Consider the following 18,821-nt stretch of genomic DNA (forward strand, 5'->3'; position numbering starts at 1 on the left):
AATGAGGAAAAGGTAGGTAAGTTATGGAATGATTCATGTCCTTCACGGTGAACCTGCGCGTGGTGAATTATTTTCAGTCGTAAACCGTGATGGATTGTAGAGAATGTGGATTATATTGCGTCCGATTGCACTGTAATAATGTGGATTTCTATCAAATTGTCTCTTCAGAAAGAAAAGAAAAAAGACGCACAACTGTCAGTATAATTCACCAGAGTATGAACTGCAAGAGCGCTTTGTGGAGCTTCAAAGAATATGTGTGTGTGTGAAGAAGTGATTGATTGAACTTCTCAGACTGGAAACACAGAAGAAGAAGAAGACGACCCTGAAACTACGACTTCGACTCTGAGCAGCCTCAGGACAAGAGAAAAGCCAGACGCGGCCAGAGCGTTGCCAGAGCAGGGGTCATCCCTCAAACACAGCACGTTTGCCCTCTGCAATTAGAAGCCCATGTACGCCCACAGGCCGCGTCATGTGGCTCACATTTTTATTACTAATCACTCGCCTTTGCTGACTTACTCCATATTGCGACGGACAAAATAATCGGGATTGAGAAAAGTAAGAAAACAAAAACTGTGTGTTAATAAGTTCCAGTCCAGGGATTAACCTGACCTCTTTCCTCAGCTTTGGTCTTGGCCGAGTGCGAGGGAGAGGAAAGGGAGCCAAGCTCCTGCCCTTTAGCCCAGAGAAACCACAGGAGACCGGGACAGTGAGACACTTTAGATCTAATGTCAGACCGCTCCACTGAGGCTAGAGGACAATGGGTAATGTCTTCACTTCACAATGCATGTGTCATTTCTCATTTTTGACCCCCGAACACTCGGAAACGTGACACATCATCATGTAATCTCTAGTGTGGACTATTATGTACTGAGGAGACATGTCGGATGATGTCTTCAGTGTCTTTTGAGGACCAGTTTATGGTATAGTTTACCATTTTTTTGTGGTTATCGTAGCTCCACAGCTTGTAAACCAACGCTATTTCCCCCAGGACGCACTATAACTACACGTGAACACACAAAATGGTGGAGTAGGGCTAAGTGGTCTCGGGGTGAGATGGGATTGAACCTAAATAGAGATGAGCCTATGCAATATTCTGGATTACTAGTTTATTCTGGTCCAAAACAGTGGCTGTTATACAAAAAAAACACACAATATCACATAAAAGCTTTACTAAGCTCAGGCTGTAAAGGCGGACAATGTCATGTGACCAGAATATGAGTAAAGGGTGCACTTGTTTGCCATGGTGCAGTGATCACATGACCTGTGTGGTGTTATTTAAGAAGAAATAAGATGAGTAATAAAAACAACAAACATAGTTTGGGTTGAGCTATTAGAATATTAAACAAAAATAAATCATAAAAAGAGAAAGAAAGCATAATTTGAGAGATTTATTGTGTCTATGAAACAATGAAAATAAGAGCCAGTATGTAAAATATATACTTATACTTAAGAATAGCACTTATATTTGTTGCTCTGCTTTATTTAAATTGCTTATATTCTGGGATATCTTGTGGATTGTCGGTTACATACTCACACCAATTGATATACTTTGATGTTAATAATATGTCACAAAAGATAAATCATATAATATCAGCATTGGTTGCTTTTATCAGTATCTAGCATTAAGTCAAACTCCTTGCCATAAAACACGGGATAATCTGCCAAAATGTGAGCGAAACCGAGGTGAATTGTTCATTTAAATTCAAGGTCACAGCATCTTATCAAAACAGATGCTAATACTGAGAAGTGTTGCTGGTGCTTGAGCCCCATAATCACAGCCCCGTATCAGATATGGAATATGGATCTGCGATAAGAAAGGCTAAGCACAGTGGGGCACTCCCCATCTACAGCCCCATTAATCTGTGATTAGGGGTCTTTAGAGGGATTTATGGCCGAGATAAGAGCAGAGGGCGTGTCCCTCGGGGGAAGCCAGGCGGAGACTGGAGCCACGCCTGCTCAGGACAGGACCAGGCCGACTGAAAGGAAAAGAAAAGGCAGCCTTTTGGGTTGAATCGGAGATGATAACACACACAGAGAGGGAGAGAGGGAGAGAGGGGGGGGGGAGAGAAAAGATAAGAGGGAGAAGCAGAGAGAGGAGGAAACTGAAAAGCCAAGGCACTCTCCTCCAACTGATCAGATGACATTAACAGGAAAGTGAAACTGAATCTTTTACCGTTTCGGCATCAGGATCCCACCCTGGAATGTGCCACATGAATGACTTTGCCAGTTGCATCAGATCAGACCTGTTTTAATGTTACACAAGGCTATCGTTTACACTCCTAAGAGGCAGGATTAGAGTCCTGTGTGTGTGTGTGTGTGTACGCGGACCCAGAGGTGGGGTGATGGAGGGGGATGATGGATATCTTTATGGCCTCCTTCTTTCCTCAACTCTTTGTCTCCGTTTACCAAACAGAGGAGGCTTATGTTACCTCACTAATACTACAGCAGCAGCACTTGAGAACAAATATCAATATTTTTCCAATAAATAAATAAAAAAATAATAATAATAATTGGAGCTTTTTGATCACGGTAAACCTACAAGTCTCTACACTGCAGCTTTTAGTTTTAATGATGTATTTGTTGGTGTGTGGTCATTTATATGTAAACTACTGGATACTAACATTTCCACAAAGAGATTAATGACCTACCCACCTACCTAACTACACCCCCACTGACAAATAGCTAGCTAGTGATGGATAGATTGCCTACCTAGGTAGACCTACCTAACCCTAACCCCTACTCATCTACCTCCCTACCTAACTACACACCGACCGACCGACCTACTTACCTACCAATCCACCCACCTACTACACACCTGCCTAACCAACCAACAACCAACCTACCTACCTAACCAACCACCTACCTCTCTACCGACCAACCAACCTACTTACCTACCAATCCACCCACCTACTACACACCTGCCTAACCAACCAACAACCAACCCACCTACCTAACCAACCACCTACCTACCTACCCAACCACTCACCTACCTACCTACCTATCTACCGACCGACCTACTTACCTACCTAACCAACCAACCACCTACCTACCTACCAATCCACCCACCTACTACACACCTGCCTAACCAACCAACAACCTACCTACCTACCTCCCTAACCATTCAGCTACTTAACTAACTACCTACCTACCAATGCATCCACCTACTACCCACCTACCTACTTACCTACCTAACCACCTACCTCCCTACCTACCTATCTACCTAACTACAGACCTACTTACCTACCAATCCACCCACCTACGACACACCTGCCTAACCAACCAACAACCAACAACCAACCTACCTACCTACCTACCTACCTACCTACCTACCCACCTACCGACGTCAGCGACTCAGCTCTACCCAGGTGTGTTTTTGTGTATTTGTTGTTATAGAAACTTGGCACTCACACATGATTACAAAGCTGCCATTGATAGTTGTGTGAAATGTGGCTCCTGAGGACCATGAGGCAAACATGACACAGAGCTCCTTTGTTATTATTATTAAGGCTAAGACACTGTGATGGATTAAGGAAGTGATGAGAGAAAGTAAACAACAATGGAGTCTCTGCCAGACTGTCAACGCGCGGTATTATGTTCGGCAAAATACAATCTCTGGCCATATTATTAGGTACACTGCACACGTTCTTCTGTTTCAAGGTTTGACAGGTTGCAGATTTAACAATGGTCTCATGCGTCGTCTGGTTTTTAAGTGTTTAATGAGTTATTGTTACCATTCTCTTTTGACTTGTTTGTGTTGGCAAACACATTGTTAAAGCCCTTGCCTAATGTAGCATTCATACTGTATTAAAGGCATAATTTAAGGGTATGAAAAAGCATCTAATTTAAAATTTTAAGGAAGTAAACACTAATACCAACATTTTAATGGGAAGTGGATGTTACACACCGGACATTTAGCTCCTTTAATAATCTGCTGCTGCTTTTGTAATACAGAGGTGACAAATATACTCATGATTCCATAAACAAGCGACTCTCCTTCCTCCTTTGCAATGTTTTATCAACACTAAGCTCCAGGCTCTGGCTTAATCATACCGGCTCATCAGGACAGGAACCAGCAGGGTTTTTAGTCCTGGAGCACCAGCTCATGGTCATGTCAGCTGGGAAACACATCCGTGACTCTCCCCTGGCAATGCACACCAGGCTGGGAGTGAGACAGCACAGCGTAGTGCTCCTCTGGGAGGCTGACTCCCATCCTGCTCTGAGGGCCCCCCATCTGGAGCCGAGACAATAGGAGCAGTATACCCGCTCCTGCTCCTGCTCCTGCTCCAGGCTTCTCACCAAACAGGCCTGATACATTTGGAAGACACCAGGCGTGATTGAGAGTCCGATAAAGGAGTGTTGATGCTCATGAAACACCTCATAAGTCAACGGAGGACAACAAGGAGGCCTTTGTAGCATCTGTCGTTAACGCGGGAGATGCAGTATCTCCATTTTCATTTATATTAACAACCTAACGTGCATAATTTAAACATCCGTAGTAAACTCGCACCGCCATTAACCGCATAACCACTGTGAAAAACATGAGTACATTCTATACAATAATGATTTTTTTTCTCCACCCCCCCATCAGAAACCCAGGGGACACAATTGTGGATGAGTTGTAGCGCCGTCTGATGCCGAGCTGCTCCAGCGAGCGTCATTAAACACAAATAAAAGCTGTCAAACTCTGCAGAAGGCCACGAGGGCAGAATTCATTTCTGCAGGATAAATGCAGTCCTGACTCTTTTCTTCCATTCACTCACACAAAGAGGGAAATCTGTGGTGGAAAAGACTGGGATGCTTGTTAAAGGAGCTGCCTGTCAAATTGGCTCCGGAGATCAGGCAGATCAGTAAGCAGGGGAGTCGGTGTGTCTGTCTCGCATATGTCCGTCAATCCATCTGCAGCGCGCGTGTTTGTGTGCGACTCCCAAAACAGAAGTTGACCCCCACGCATTCACAGCGGAAGAAAACCGCGACGCATATTTCCTAATGAAAGAGCTCAAAACAGCAGAGTCAAGGATGCCATTCCTTCTGCAGAGCGGGAGAAACCAGGAGAGGAGCTGTAATTAATATGGAGCCCAGATGCCAGCCTCAAACACACGCTCCTGTAGAGGCAGAAGCATTCTGAGGGAAGATTATAGAAAAGAAACGCAAGGGAGGAGCAAGAGTGGGCAATTACTTCTTGTTTTTGTTTTCCACTATGGGCAGGTTTTAATGAGGTTTGACCGGTGCAATGGCAACGATATACATCAAAGTGGCCCACAGCAGCAGGATAGCAGAGGCAGGGATAATTGAATACGCTGCTACATTTATTTCCCAACAGGGGACATCAAGAATCTCACTGCTGACTTTCTGCACGAGGCTTGAAAATCCTCGAGAGATCAATAAATGGGGTTTCAGCAGAGCAATTTGTTTGGCATTTTAAAAACACAAACACGTCGTCGAGAGCTTTGCGAGGTTTAATTTGGACGCCGGGAGGAGTGAGAATGACAACTTTATATAGTGGAAAGTAGTCAAATCTAACACGTGAGATACCTCGTAAAAATGTCACGGTAGGAGCCGGATTTATCTTTAGTTTACTGGAATTTTTTGTTTTTTTGGTTTGTTGGATTAAGGCAGACTATGGTCTGACTTACTGCTCCAGTAGCTAATGTTAAACATGGTAAAATGCAAGTTTTACCTCTATTCCACAGAGAGTATTATGATTTCACTGACAAGGTTGTTGTATATGAGGGTTAATTCGATTCAAAAGAATCTGCTGTCTCCTCAGTTCCGCGTCCTAGACAATGAGCTACTGTGGTCTGCGCCTCCCAAGGTCACTCTGTGTTGTGGTGAGAGGTTCCTGTGACTGACCATAGGTGGCAAAGAGGAGATGGAAGTCTGGCTATGGAGGAGGAGGAGGAAGGAGCAGCACACTCGGCTGGCACAGTGAGTATGACATTTGGGCTCGGAGCCAAGAAAAAGTACAACTCTGAAGACATGCCAAAGTGAACTGGAGCAGGCGCAGCCAAAAAAGCACCTAATGCTTTTTAAATGTTATTTACTTGATGGCAGCGGCTGATGGCAGCGGCTGATACCAGCCGACTGTTGGACCGGTGTTAAGTTACAGTCCCCAAAAGCACAGCCGCTGACCTTAACCGCTTATGTAGGCTATTCTGAATGTTCAGCCAATCTCAGACAGCTGGGTGTTGAAAGGTAATTTCAGTTACAGCATTCGGGCGGGGGCTACAACAGAGTGCAGGAACATTTCTTCTCTGATGGCCTTTAAGTTAAAAGGGTACGTTCTCTCGACCTGGTGAAAAGTCTATTTTAGCACCAGATTACACTTTCTAAGTCCAGGCGTTGTCTTTTTTTTTAAAAATGTGCATTTTTAAACTTGCTTTGTTTTTGTGTCCAAACCTTTTCCAAACCTGGTTGTGGAAACATGATTTCATTCCTCGGTGTGTGTTTTTAACTATCTATCTATCTATCTATCTATCTATCTATCTGTTTCTCTGTCTGTCTGTGGGTTAGGGTTATCTAGCTAGCTAGCTAGCAAGCTATCAATCTATCTATTTATCTATCACTAGCTAGTAAGCTCTCTATCAATAGCTAGCGAGTGATCTATCTACCTATCTATCTGTCTATCTATCTATCTATCTATCTGTCTATCTGTCTGTCTGTCTGTGGGTTCGGGTTATCTAGCTAGCTAGCTAGCAAGCTAGCAAGCTATCAATCTATCTATTTATCTATCACTAGCTAGCAAGTGATCTATCTATCTATCTATCTATCTATCTATCTATCTATCTATCTGCAGTTAATCGTTGGTATTAATCTCTCAAACTAAGCTGTTTTGGTTACACTAGCATAAACGCGCCCCGCGCACCTTAACGGTCATTTTTGGGCAAATCGGGTTTTTTTTCTTTAATCTCAAACAAACGCTGTTTTTAAATGAAAAAGTAGTTGTAGCCCGCGGCTGTGGATACAAGGTATTATTAGAGTGTAATGTGGCTCCCAGACGCACCATGTAGGTTAAGACTCAGTGGAGCCAGTTCCTCGTGTGGCCGGGGCCCAGGCTCAGCAGCACTGAGCGGGGCATGGCCCGACTCCAGCCAAATGGAACACAAATTGCCCCAAACTGTTCAAAACCTGGCCTGGAAAAATGAAAGCGGGTTGTAAGGCAAGGCATGTGATGCACAGTAAATATTTGGTCAAAATTAATGAATGGGCAACGTCTGCCAAGGAGCCTTTTTCTAGACGTCCACAGAGGAGTGACTGTGCCCAGTCTGGCATTAAAATGAAATTTCCTTCTGTAGACAACAGCTCAGTGGCCTGTCTGCGTTCCAGCACCCACTTACCACACGTCCTCTCTTCAGAACACAACACAACCGTCCAGGTACACGGTGTGTCCTGACTCCAACTGTCCCCGTTCCATGTTCCAAACAAACATCATCATTTGTCACTTCTTTTTAACGCGCCTGACAGCAAAGCGCGTCCGACTGAATCGACATTCGAATAAAAACACTCTTTCTAGCCGAGTTGGAAGGAGCGGGGGATGGGAGGCGACTCACTCAGGGCCGTGTAAGACAGCTGTGGTGACAAATGCAAAAGGGAGGAAATATCCCTCTCACCAACTGCCTTTTTTTAAAAACACCCGCACTCCATTTTCCACTAATGCTGAATTCCATCGATTTCCATCTTCTCCCTTAAAAATTCAGCCAAAAAAATACATGGTTTGTAATCCATTCTTCTTTTATTTTTCTACCGCATCTGCATTCTTATGCTCAAAAGAGTTGTCTGAATCAAAGTTGACAAAGTTGACAAAACAGAAAGAAAAGGCTTTACATTCCCTCGGCTCAATCAAAGCCACATCAAGGTAAAAAGGAAAGAAAGAAAGAAAGAAAGAAACACTCTTCTAAAATAGATCTTTTCATGTTGAAAGAATGTTGGCCCTCATTACTCTGAAATCCCTGCGCACAGGTGCACTCGGCGTACAGTGAATAGTCTGATCTGACTTAATGAGACGGGATGAACACACGTCAGCGCCGTGTGTCAGGAAACAATCACAGGAGTCGGGAATAACAGAGCGCCTTTAAGAAAACTCTGCAACATTGTCGAGGGAAGCGAAGGTGAGGCTCGAAATCTGCACTTTTTTTTAATCGCGTGAGCTGCAGCGCGCCGCTTCCGATTAACACCTGACGACAGACGCGGCCGTCGGAAACGCGGGGAGCAATTTTGAGCTTAAAGCCCACGAAGAACCTGCCTCGCAGCCCGGCGACAACAAACGTTATTCAGCGCTCATTGCGTAAGAAAAGGAAGGAGAAAAAAAGTGGGACGTGGGAGGGACGGAGACGAGAGAGGACACTTTTAAAAAGGAGACATGAATGGTGACAGCGAGACGTGATGAACATCTCCACGCGCTCTTTCGGAGAGGGAAAAAGTGGAGTTTAAAAGCTTTTTGACAAAGGTACAAGTCCACAAGAGTGCCACTCTCTGAGGTAAAATGATGTTTCCTGCTCGGAGGCTTCAACGGTGTTTAGTTTACACTTTTTAGTAAACAGAGCGAGGCACCGCGAGGGTTCTACTTCACTCTGTATAACAGAAATGTCACAAGTTGCCATAAAGCGACGACAAGCCCCGGTAATAAATAAATCAAACCCCGGAGTTAATCCCCCAAAAAACGACTGAAAGTGAACGACTTTGTGCCGGAGTCAGTTATCGGACTCGTCCTCACCATGGTTACGGCTGAATGGCGGAGGGAGCTCCACCAAAAGCTGTCCTCTAATCGTGGAATTCAAGGTCACCTTGTCATTAATTATGTTTTTAAATAGAGCGCACCCCTCCTACTTTTATCACTGTCTTTTGTGTGACAGAATTAGCCACTGAGCTTGAGCGTAAAGTTGCTGATGCAGCTCTGGATACGAGAGTGTGTGTGTGTGTGTTTTGAACACATGAAGTGTGGATTAAACTCACACACGTGTGTGTTTTTACTAAAATGGAAAGCAAAAAAGGTGAAGGATACACTTGGAGGAAAATTTGGGCGGTGGGCACCAGAGACATTAATCAACTAATTAGCAGTCTCTCTTTTAACTGCTAATTTAATCTATTCCTCTCAGCCTCTTTAATGGCATTTCCCCCCTGTCAGTTATCACCAAAGAGAGGTTTAGCATTTCAAAAGTGTATCCAGGCCTTGCAGTGAGAGGCTAATAGAGTCACAGAGGCTGGGAGGAGGCTCAAGCTCGAGCTCGGGGGGGGGGAGAAAAGAGGGATGCTGGGGGAGAACAGTGTCCCCACTGCTGCAATCTCACCCCCCCTCTTCTTCTTCTTCTTCTTCCTGTCTCCCCAGTGGAGAGAAAATGAAAGGGCCACAGCCAGCAAAAGCCTTCTGGGAGTTCCTGAGCTTAGGGTTCAGGAACTGGACTGGACTGGACACACATGTGAACATGTTAGTCCGAATGAAAGTGTACCAAAGTCGGACTAACACACAGTTAAAATACGTTGAAATACTGCATGCAGACATTCAGTCTGATGAGATCTGGACTTAACATGGCCTGGCTTCCCAATCCTGGCTTAAAAGAAGATGCTGGTACACATTTAAATAAAGCGACAAAAACAGGGGGTGACGAAGAGACCCATTCATGATCGTCCACTTCGCCCATAAAATACATAGTTTTCTTTCACTAATTACTAAGAGATGAGATACTGAGATACACGTCTCATGCCCACGACGACAGAGGAAGTTGGGATTGAAAGAAAGAAATACAACTGACAAAAATTCAGAATAAAATAATAAAATAATAAAAACCCTACACTGTGTTACTGTCAATTATGACACGTTTTATGAGTAAACGATCTAAAAGTCAGTCAAATTGAATCCAACCCTGTATTAGAATAATGAATGAAGTTGAATCCTAACACTAAGTTTATCGCGTCCTAGCTTAGCACACTTGACGAGTCCCAGTCTTTTATTTCCCTCAGCACTTCCACCTTCACCCGCCTCACTTTCCCCCTCCATGTCCACGTTTAAAAAAAAAAAAGAAAGAATAACAGCACCACCCAGTATCCCTGCCTCACAGTTTTTCCACCTCCGTCAACCTAATCAGCACATTCACCGCCACCGGGGAGCGGCCGGCGGAATATGCAATGTGAGCAGCGCAGAAGAGCTGGATCAAGAGAATTCCCACAGCTGATGTATGGCGGTATGTTCGACTGCTCCGTCCTCCACCTTCATCCCACACTCACACAACCCCCCCACACCTCCTTCCACACCCTGGGGTAGCCTTTGTGTGGCTCCCTCCTCCTCCAACGCCTCACAATCGGCCCTGCTAAGGCGACACAATGTGGCCTGGGTCCCCACAGGCTTTATTTAAGAAAGGGTTTGCGCTGACCGGCCACAAAAAAAAGGCACATCTTAAAAAATTGGGCCAAAAAAAAAAAAACTCAGATGGGGGGGGGGGGGGGGGGGGGGTGGGTAAGCGGATGAAGAGATTCTTTCACAACAAACACAGCACATCACTGTTTCTCACATCTCTATAAGAGAGGAGTCACAGTGGGGGGGGGGGGGGGGGGGGGGCTAATCCACGGCGCAGGAAGATGGAGTAAACATGCAAATGCAGTGCGGAATCAAATGAGGATTAGCATTATGTAACGTGTGTCCGCCGCTGCTGCCGCCGCGTGCATTTTTTCCACAAACAGGAAGCGAAGCTGTGGGAAATCAAAGCAAGCGTGTCAGAGAGAGAGAGACAGAGAGAGAGAGAGAGAGAGAGTGAGACAGAAACCAGACCACACCTCTCACCCGGTCGAGGACAAGCCATTCATCACCGGCGAAAGGGCAATGTTTGTCAGAACGAGACGCATTAACTACAGTGATCCTGGGACACGCCCACTGCCGGGTTTGATCACACGAAGCCGTGTTTTTTTAGCGCTGACGTCGGTGAAGGTGCAAAACTCAGCAGCGAGGCTTTTAACAGAGATTAAAGATCTTTACTCTGACTTCCAGATTGTTTTAGAATCGATTTATATTAAGTATCGCGAAAGCCCCGTCCGTGGCCTGGCTCCAGATTATATTTTAGACCTTTTAATCTCAAATGCATCACGCATGCATCTCGACATCCTCGGGGACCATGCCGTCTCCCTCTCTGTTACAGGATTCAGGTTGAAAACTAAAGGAGGTTTTGTGACCCAGAGGTTCTCAAATGTCTCCTTTTGGAAAAAATCCATTAAAAAATAAGTTTTTTACTTATTTTTGCTTTTATTGAACGTCGCCTCCTTCAATGAATATCACTCGGGACTTTGTTTTTGCCCTTTTCACATTGTTTCTTCGGAAGCGCTCTATTAATAAAGATGAAAAGTACGATTATTAAGACGACATGATGGAAATCGATGAAATTCTGGTTCCTTTCTGGCTCGGCAAAATGGGGCAGTGCTGATCCACCGTCTCATGACACGATCTCAACCCTCGGAGCAGACGTGCTCATCAGGCAAATTACAAACTATCGACGTCGGACGGATTTGTTAATTAATCCAATTAAACTGTGCTTTTAGGTCATTAATTGAAGAGCAGGAGGAGCTCATTAGGAGTCACCGCCTCATTCATCCGCACTCCAACCAACTGCTTTGAAATGTTTATCTAGTCACTCATTAATGACTCCGCCTCGGTTCTCATGAACAGGAAGAGGAGCCCGCTCGCCGCCCGCCCACATTCCTTACAAGTGTTTTTTTTTTTTTTTTTCTCCCCTAAGCCTAAAGTCATCCTAATCCTGGATCTTGGGGGCGTGAAACCCTGCTTGATTTGGATTAGGAGCAGCTTAATGTGCATTAGTGGGGAAAATATAGAGATGTAGCATGAGAGAAACAACGTCACCTCACGTATAGGTGAGAGATTTTTCAACGCGGGGGTCGAGAGGTGACGCACAGGCGGGTTAAGCTCGGGAGAAACAGCCTGATTTTAGGGCAATTTCAGGAATAACAGGACACTTTGGTGGAGAGGAGGAGATTACGTGTAATGAGTGTGAGTCTCAGGTCAGGGCTACATCCATGATGCAACATCCAGATGTGTTTGAGCTCAGCATCAGGAGTAAAATAACGTAAACTGGTGACGGTTGAGGTACATTTGGTACGGCTAACATTAAACAATCATTTAAATGTTAGAGGCAGAAATAAACTAACAACGAAGGGAAACTGAGAGAGAACGTACGTGTTATCGGATGGTTTTGACGTAGACAGCCACAGTTCATTGAATAGCCACTAGGGGGCAACTCGGCTGGTTGCAAAAGGAACTGAGTTTGAGTCAAAGTTGGGTTTCTTAAGGAGTTTATGGTCTCAATCTTGAGTTGGGGGTCTTCTTTAATTGCACATGATGTCAATTGTGCACATTGTGATCCTATTTAGAGGAAAGGTAGGTGGAGATCTGATTCTGGAGGCTTTAAAAGACCTGAATTTATGACTTGATTGTCTCACGCTCCCAGTTGACTTCCGACTTGTGATGCAGGAGGTGGAAGGGCTCGGCCATTTATCACCACTTACGAGTCAATTTGTCAAGCCCAGTTCTCCTCCCACTGATCGTATTTTATTTTTTTATAATTTTTTTTAAAAAACTGTAAAATAGTTCACAACAGTGTGGACGCAGTGTTTGCAAAGGTGTTTTTCGGATGTGCAGTTAAGTATAAGGTCTGACGAGCCGTCGGAGGCGAGATAAGCATTTGCTGCAGCAGCAGCAGCAGAGATTATCTGATAACAGGGGCGAGACGTGATAGATGGAGGCATCAATTTACAGCCTTCAGACGAGCGCGGGGCAGAAATAAGCAGGTCGCCACAAGCCTGACAGGGGCACAGGTCACATGATCCCTCAATTTCACACGCGGATGTGGCATATAAATACTTTTTCGTCGCAGCCTGCAGGAGGGCCGCCGAAGTTAAAGGGAGGAACGTTGATATGAAGCACTGAGATGTTACAAAACACCTTTCACTGCACACTTTACTACACAAAACGACACATAATGAATAATGAAGTGATTTCTTTCACAGTCTGACTGAAAACACAACAGTTGTCATTGTCCCCGCCCACTTCTGTGTTTCTCCCTGAGTGAAGTCTGATAGTATTGCTTGACATGTTCGTTTTAGGTCATAAAGACCAAACAGAGGCAGAAAATCAAACATAAACCAGCAGAAGTTACACACTTACAGCTTTAAGAAGTTTAAAAAAAGAGGTTGTCATCAGAAACTACATAAATAAATGGCAGATAATCCAATTTCCCTGACGCTAGCGTCTTATCCAGAGTGAATCCTGTGGGTATGTGATGTCCGACGGGCCTCATTCTCACGCCCCCCCCCCCCCCCCCCCCCCCCACACACACAGACGTGAGGAGTAATTAGAAACCCTGGTGTCTGACAGACTTTCTCACAGGACAGGACCATCAGTGGCTCGGCTAGAGTTCAGGATCCGGCTGTGGGTGGAGCGGACGAGAGTCACCACCTGTGGTACTCGGCGCTCACCTCTGACCCCCCGCGCTTCCTGCCTGTCGAAGGTGCTCTGCAGCGTTTCCTCAAACCGCCGCAGTTGCAGCCTGAGACAACAAAGCCCCTCCCCCCCCCGCCGACTTACGAAACAAACCGGGAGGAATGAGTAACATTTGAATATGCATGATGAAACTTTTGCACCAAAACAGACACTCACGTCTAATTAAGAGCTTAAAGGGAGCGAACGCCTGATGTTTTCCGTGTGAATGTGGGGTTCTTGTGTCAGAAATACAGTCATTAAAGCATAATGAAGGCTCCTGACAGTCACTTAGAAACACTCCCACCTTTAGGGACATCTGGAAACACTGTGAAGTTGGACAGGTAGAAGCCATAATGGCTATTTCAGGTCCAAACTTGAAGACAATTAGACTTTTACTAAGGTAATTATACTGTAGGCGTGATGAACGGTCGTATAGAGGGGCTTATATAGATTTACCGCCGTTTAAACGGCTGAAGATTTTGCCGAGCAGTCACTAATTTATAGGTTTTGCGTTGAAGTATTTGGTATGATTTCGCACAAGTGGTTCTTTGTGTCAAACGCCCCTCCAGGACAGACTTCCCCCGGTCAGGTCGTATAATGGCGTGGCAGGCGTTAACTCACTCATAACTTGCTCTTAAATCACAAACGATAACAAAAATAAGACGCCACCACAACAAGAAGTCAACAGCAGGGCCCACGTGACTCGGAACGCTGCAAATGTCCAGGTTTTTTTAAAAAAAAAGGCATTAAAGAAGAGCTGGAGTCAGCTTTAACGGTCGTCCACCTTGTGCAGAGTTATGACATGCATGGGAACATGTATAGTCTCCAGTCCACTGGGGTTTGTGCTGTCTGTTTGACCGATGATACCTGCTCTCTCTCCCCCTACACTGATCCCACACGGCCTCGGCACTTTATGTGAGCTCCGCTCTTAAAAGTTAACACAAAACCTTTTGAGTTTCTGCTCAACAAAACAACAAAAAGGTCCAAAAATGTGGAAAAAAATACAACAAAGAGAGTGGGTCTTTGTGAATTACAGCAAAGCGGGAAACAAAAGTCAATGCAAGTTAATTAAAAAATGTGTTTTTCTTATGATTGGGAAAAGTTGGTGTCACCATTTTGCCCTGAAGCAACCAAATACAGTATGGGTTGTATATTTAGTCACGCTTCAGTAAATGATAAAAACACTTCAGTTATGCATGTAGTCTAATTTAATTTAAACGGTGTGCCGCCTTTAGCTTTTGCTAATAATTAAAAAATAGTCTTCCTTACAGTGAAGGAATGAATTGGATTAAGACTAGATTAGTGGGTTGGGTTGGATTATTTCCACCCTCCTCTTCCTTTTATCCTGAAAAAAAAAATCAACTTGCAAAACCCCCCACAAAATAACACAAAAATGGATCAGTATCAGGGATCATGGACTTACCCGAGCACACATGGAGAATTCCTAACAGAAATACAAATCCGATAAAAGTTGGAGACATCATTCAATGTCTCTCCTAGGGGGCAAAGTCCTAGGGTAATCCAAATTATTCAAAAAGCAATTTAGACATCCACTCCTTCATGTCAAGCTGGAAACGCCAAATTTCAGAATCCAGAGTTTGAAAATGAAACAACCCAGGTTTGATTTTGGTTGTGGGTTTTGGGGGGGAGATTACACACACACACACACACACACGCAGCCCAGAAGCAGTTTATCACCAGCAGGTTTTTGGCATCTCGGTCCAAAAAAAAAAAAAAGAACACAAAATAGCTCCAAAAACAGCGCAAATTCTCAGCACATGTTGTGTGTGTGTGGATCAGATGAGAGAGTAAGTGCGCAGAGACGGAGCGGAGCTCTATCCTTTCTTTGGATTCATCCCGTTACTGCGCTCGGGCAACAACCAGCCACATTCAAATCACTTAGTTCCTTTGTGCAAAAACAACAAAAAAACATAAAAAAAACCCAAACAAAACAAAACAAAAACCAGGATGAAGGATAAATCCACTGCAAACGGAAAAGTTGAACTCAAAAGTGAGTCCAGCGACGACGGCAGCGGCAGCAGCAGCGGGAGTCCACGCGTAAAAGCTCCGTCCGTGCAGTCACATTATTCTCTCAGTCCAGTTTGGAATCCGTCACTCGAGCTCGGAAAGTTTCGTCCTCCTGTCCTCGCTCGTCCACCAGAGGAGACGATCCGCGCGCGCACACACATGCGCACGATCCGATCCGATCCGATCCGATCAGGGCAACTTTTCCATCACTTTCCCCCCTTTAGTTTCAGCTCCGACTGATCCCAGAGCGCGTCGCAGACCCCGAACCCCAGGCGAGAGGAGGAGAGGAGAAGAAGAGGAGGAGAGGAGGAGGAGGAGGAGAGGAGGGGGAACCACGGTTTCACAGTCCCAGCGTTTCATTCAAGGAAAAGCGGAATACCTCGACAATTGGTATGCGCCTGTTCTACCCCCTCCATAGACCCGACTATGTTTCCCTCAGAAGAAATTTAACCGCTTCCCGCCTGGATCCAACAGAACTGCGCAGTTTTACGCAGCGCAAACTGGCACATTTTCTGCTACTCTGTGCAAAAATGAAAAAAAATCTCCTTTTTTCTGTTCCAGACAAAAAAAAAGCAACAACCTTTAGTCCAATAAAGAGAAATCATCATCTCATACTTTTGGTTTCACAGTCCATTAATATTCCACTATAAGTTCGGTTTGTATCGAACGTGAAATAAAATAATTGCGCTGTCTATCATCTGCAGGGTCATCGTTTCCTTTAAAATACATGTTTTACCTTAATTCATGTCTCCAATAAAAGCACAAATCAAGTTAATGCACAGAGTAAGTGCACTATTTATGATCAGTCATAACACAGTAGTATAATATGTACATGTGAACATTTAGCCAGACCATTTTTGTTCCTATAATTTAACTTTTCCCCGCAGAGTGACATAAGTTTACCACTGAAATCCATATTTCCCCCCTCTGTTTTAGTAGAAGCAATGCCTCATTTTATATTTCTTATAATATAATAACCAACTTATTATACATTTATGTAGTCATAAATTCGCAGAAGTGCAAGTTTTCCTGCTTATATATTGTTTTTTTTTAAAAGGCATGAAAAGGAAGAAGTGCAGGAGCCTTCATCATCATCATCAGCTCGAAGCTCCACTGAGCATCTGTTACCAAACAGCGCCCTCCAGTGGCTGAACTGACCTGACCACATGTCTGTCTGTCTGATAGTCATCATTAGTCATCAAGCCCGAGGGATCCTCAATTGTTTAATGTAGCACATAGTTTACTTCTCAGTGCAAACGCCCACCACTGATAAACATCATTTGTGTTGAGTAAAGCTGCAGAAATGGCAAATGGCACGACACTCATGTTTGATATATATATGTATATATATATATATATATATATATATATATGTGTGTGTGTGTGTGTGTCTCTGCAGAGAACCACGAGCCAGTGTGCCAAAAAATAACTTCATTTAAAGTTTGAAAACTTGCGCAATTGGCTTTAATTAATTCCGTTTTTTGTTGTGTACAACTGTGATGTTTCACAATAGTGTATTTACCACGTTTTCCTATGAGCACTTTACATTGTTGTGTGTTTTCTGTCTATTTGTGACTGTATAGTGTCACTCAAGTGTGTACATGACTATGTGTTTTTATGTTTGAGTAACAGAAATGTAATAATCCGTGCATGAAAATGACATTTCTTGGCATCAACAAACTATTTTTTGTCGGCACAATAATAGGGTGAATAAACTGTGAAGACGACAACAAATGTTTGAAACAGTTTCAATTAAAATCTTCATCTGTTAAAATGTTGCTGATGTACTCATCTGTAATCTATGGAAGAAAAAAAAAATCCTCAAAGTAAGTAGAAATTATGAGATAATAGGTCATAATTATGAGGTAAGAGATAACATGTCAAAATTAGGAGATTAAAAAGTCGAAAAAATTACTTTCTATCTCATAATTTCGATTTACTTTGAGGATATTTTTATTATCAAGACTAAATTTTACCTCTTTTTTTTTCTGGCAAAAATGTGCTTCCATAGTAATCTGGATCAGATCTGGATTACATTTAGTCGAGACTCTAATCCTGTTTGACAGATTTTTACATTTTTCTTTCACAGTTTTGCCCATGATAAAAAAAAAAGTATAGGGATTTCTTGAAAATGTGATCATTTTTTAATGACATCGTCACATACTTGCGTGATCACCAATCGATCCATCACAAAAAAATACATTCAGATTGATTCATCAAAGAGAGAAGGACAGATTTAAAAAATAATCCCACGCCAGTGAAAGCAGACCCTCATTGGTGTAAAGGTAAACGTGCCAGACTGTGATCTGAGGTGTAGACTGTGTAAAGACATCACAGCAGGTGGCTGGAATCATGTAATCCCAGGATGAAGATGGAAGACGCCTACAAAGGGGGGTTGAGAACGACAGGGCTACATGGATCTTACAGGGACTTCCAGATCCAGACAGAGACAAACCGGTGGCGGCTAATCAACCAGAAGAGGGCAGTAGATGTGATAGATGTGGCAATCCAAAGCGTCAGCGACAGCGGTGTCAAGAAGAAGACGAAGGAACACGAGAAGCTTGAGAAATACCAACGGCTGAGCGAAGACGTGGGGAGCAGAAGCAACTGTGGTCCCAGTGGTGACAGGAACACAAGGAGCTGCGATCCTCAAACTATAGAGAGAAACTGACTCCAGCAGATTCCAGGAGCAACATCTGAGATCTTCTGTCCAGAAGAGCTCAGTCCTGGGAACAGCTGAGATACCGCGCAGGGCCCTCAGACTCCCAGGTCTCTGGAAGAGGACCCAAGCTACAACCTTGAATAATTGAAACTACTGTAAGGGATGGGTTATCTTTGTAAGCATGAACATCGCTGGTTATTTGAGTAGATCTCTTCACAAGCAGGTACGGTAACTCTCTAATGCAGATGTAGATTCTCCCTCATATTGAGGCGCCTGCTGCAGTCTTGATGATGGAAGACCTTTTATTCCCATGTGTGATCATTCTATTAGAGTGGTTGCCCTTGTTTCCCTGAGAGCTTCAACAGAGTGGGGTTTTTTTTCAGTTCAATACCAGCGACAGAATAATAAAAACACTCCTTCAGACAGCAGCAGCAGCAGGGAACAGTAAAATAAAGTCCTTACTTAGGGTAGGAGTGTGTCTGAAAGAGGCTGTTTAACACAAGAGAAGGTGAGAGTGTTAAATGTTTGATTTGGCACCGCAGTGAATAACTTAACGCAGAGTGGGAACTTTTTTCTCACAGTAACAACAGAGAGAGAGAGAGAGAGATGGAGAATAAACTTGGAAAATCATTAAAAAAATGACATTAATATTCATGA

At 44.0% G+C, this 18,821-nt stretch overlaps 1 protein-coding gene across 5 annotated transcripts in view; it reads right to left on the reverse strand.

The window, feature by feature from the left end:
* Positions 1 to 18,821, reverse strand: part of robo1 (roundabout, axon guidance receptor, homolog 1 (Drosophila)) — a 289,424-nt gene that overhangs the window by 138,944 nt on the left and 131,659 nt on the right. Inside the window, exon 1 of one of the 5 annotated variants that reach the window (XM_058634725.1) lies at positions 14,898 to 15,715. The exons of the other annotated variants lie outside the window; for them this stretch is intronic. Coding sequence (XP_058490708.1) covers positions 14,898 to 14,958 — 61 coding nt within the window. The 5' untranslated portion in view covers positions 14,959 to 15,715. Of the gene's footprint in view, positions 1 to 14,897; positions 15,716 to 18,821 lie in introns of those variants that run through there. 5 annotated transcript variants of the gene reach the window in all.

This window comes from Solea solea, chromosome 7, assembly GCF_958295425.1.
Source record: "Solea solea chromosome 7, fSolSol10.1, whole genome shotgun sequence".
In the NCBI taxonomy this organism is placed as follows: Eukaryota; Metazoa; Chordata; class Actinopteri; order Pleuronectiformes; family Soleidae; genus Solea; species Solea solea.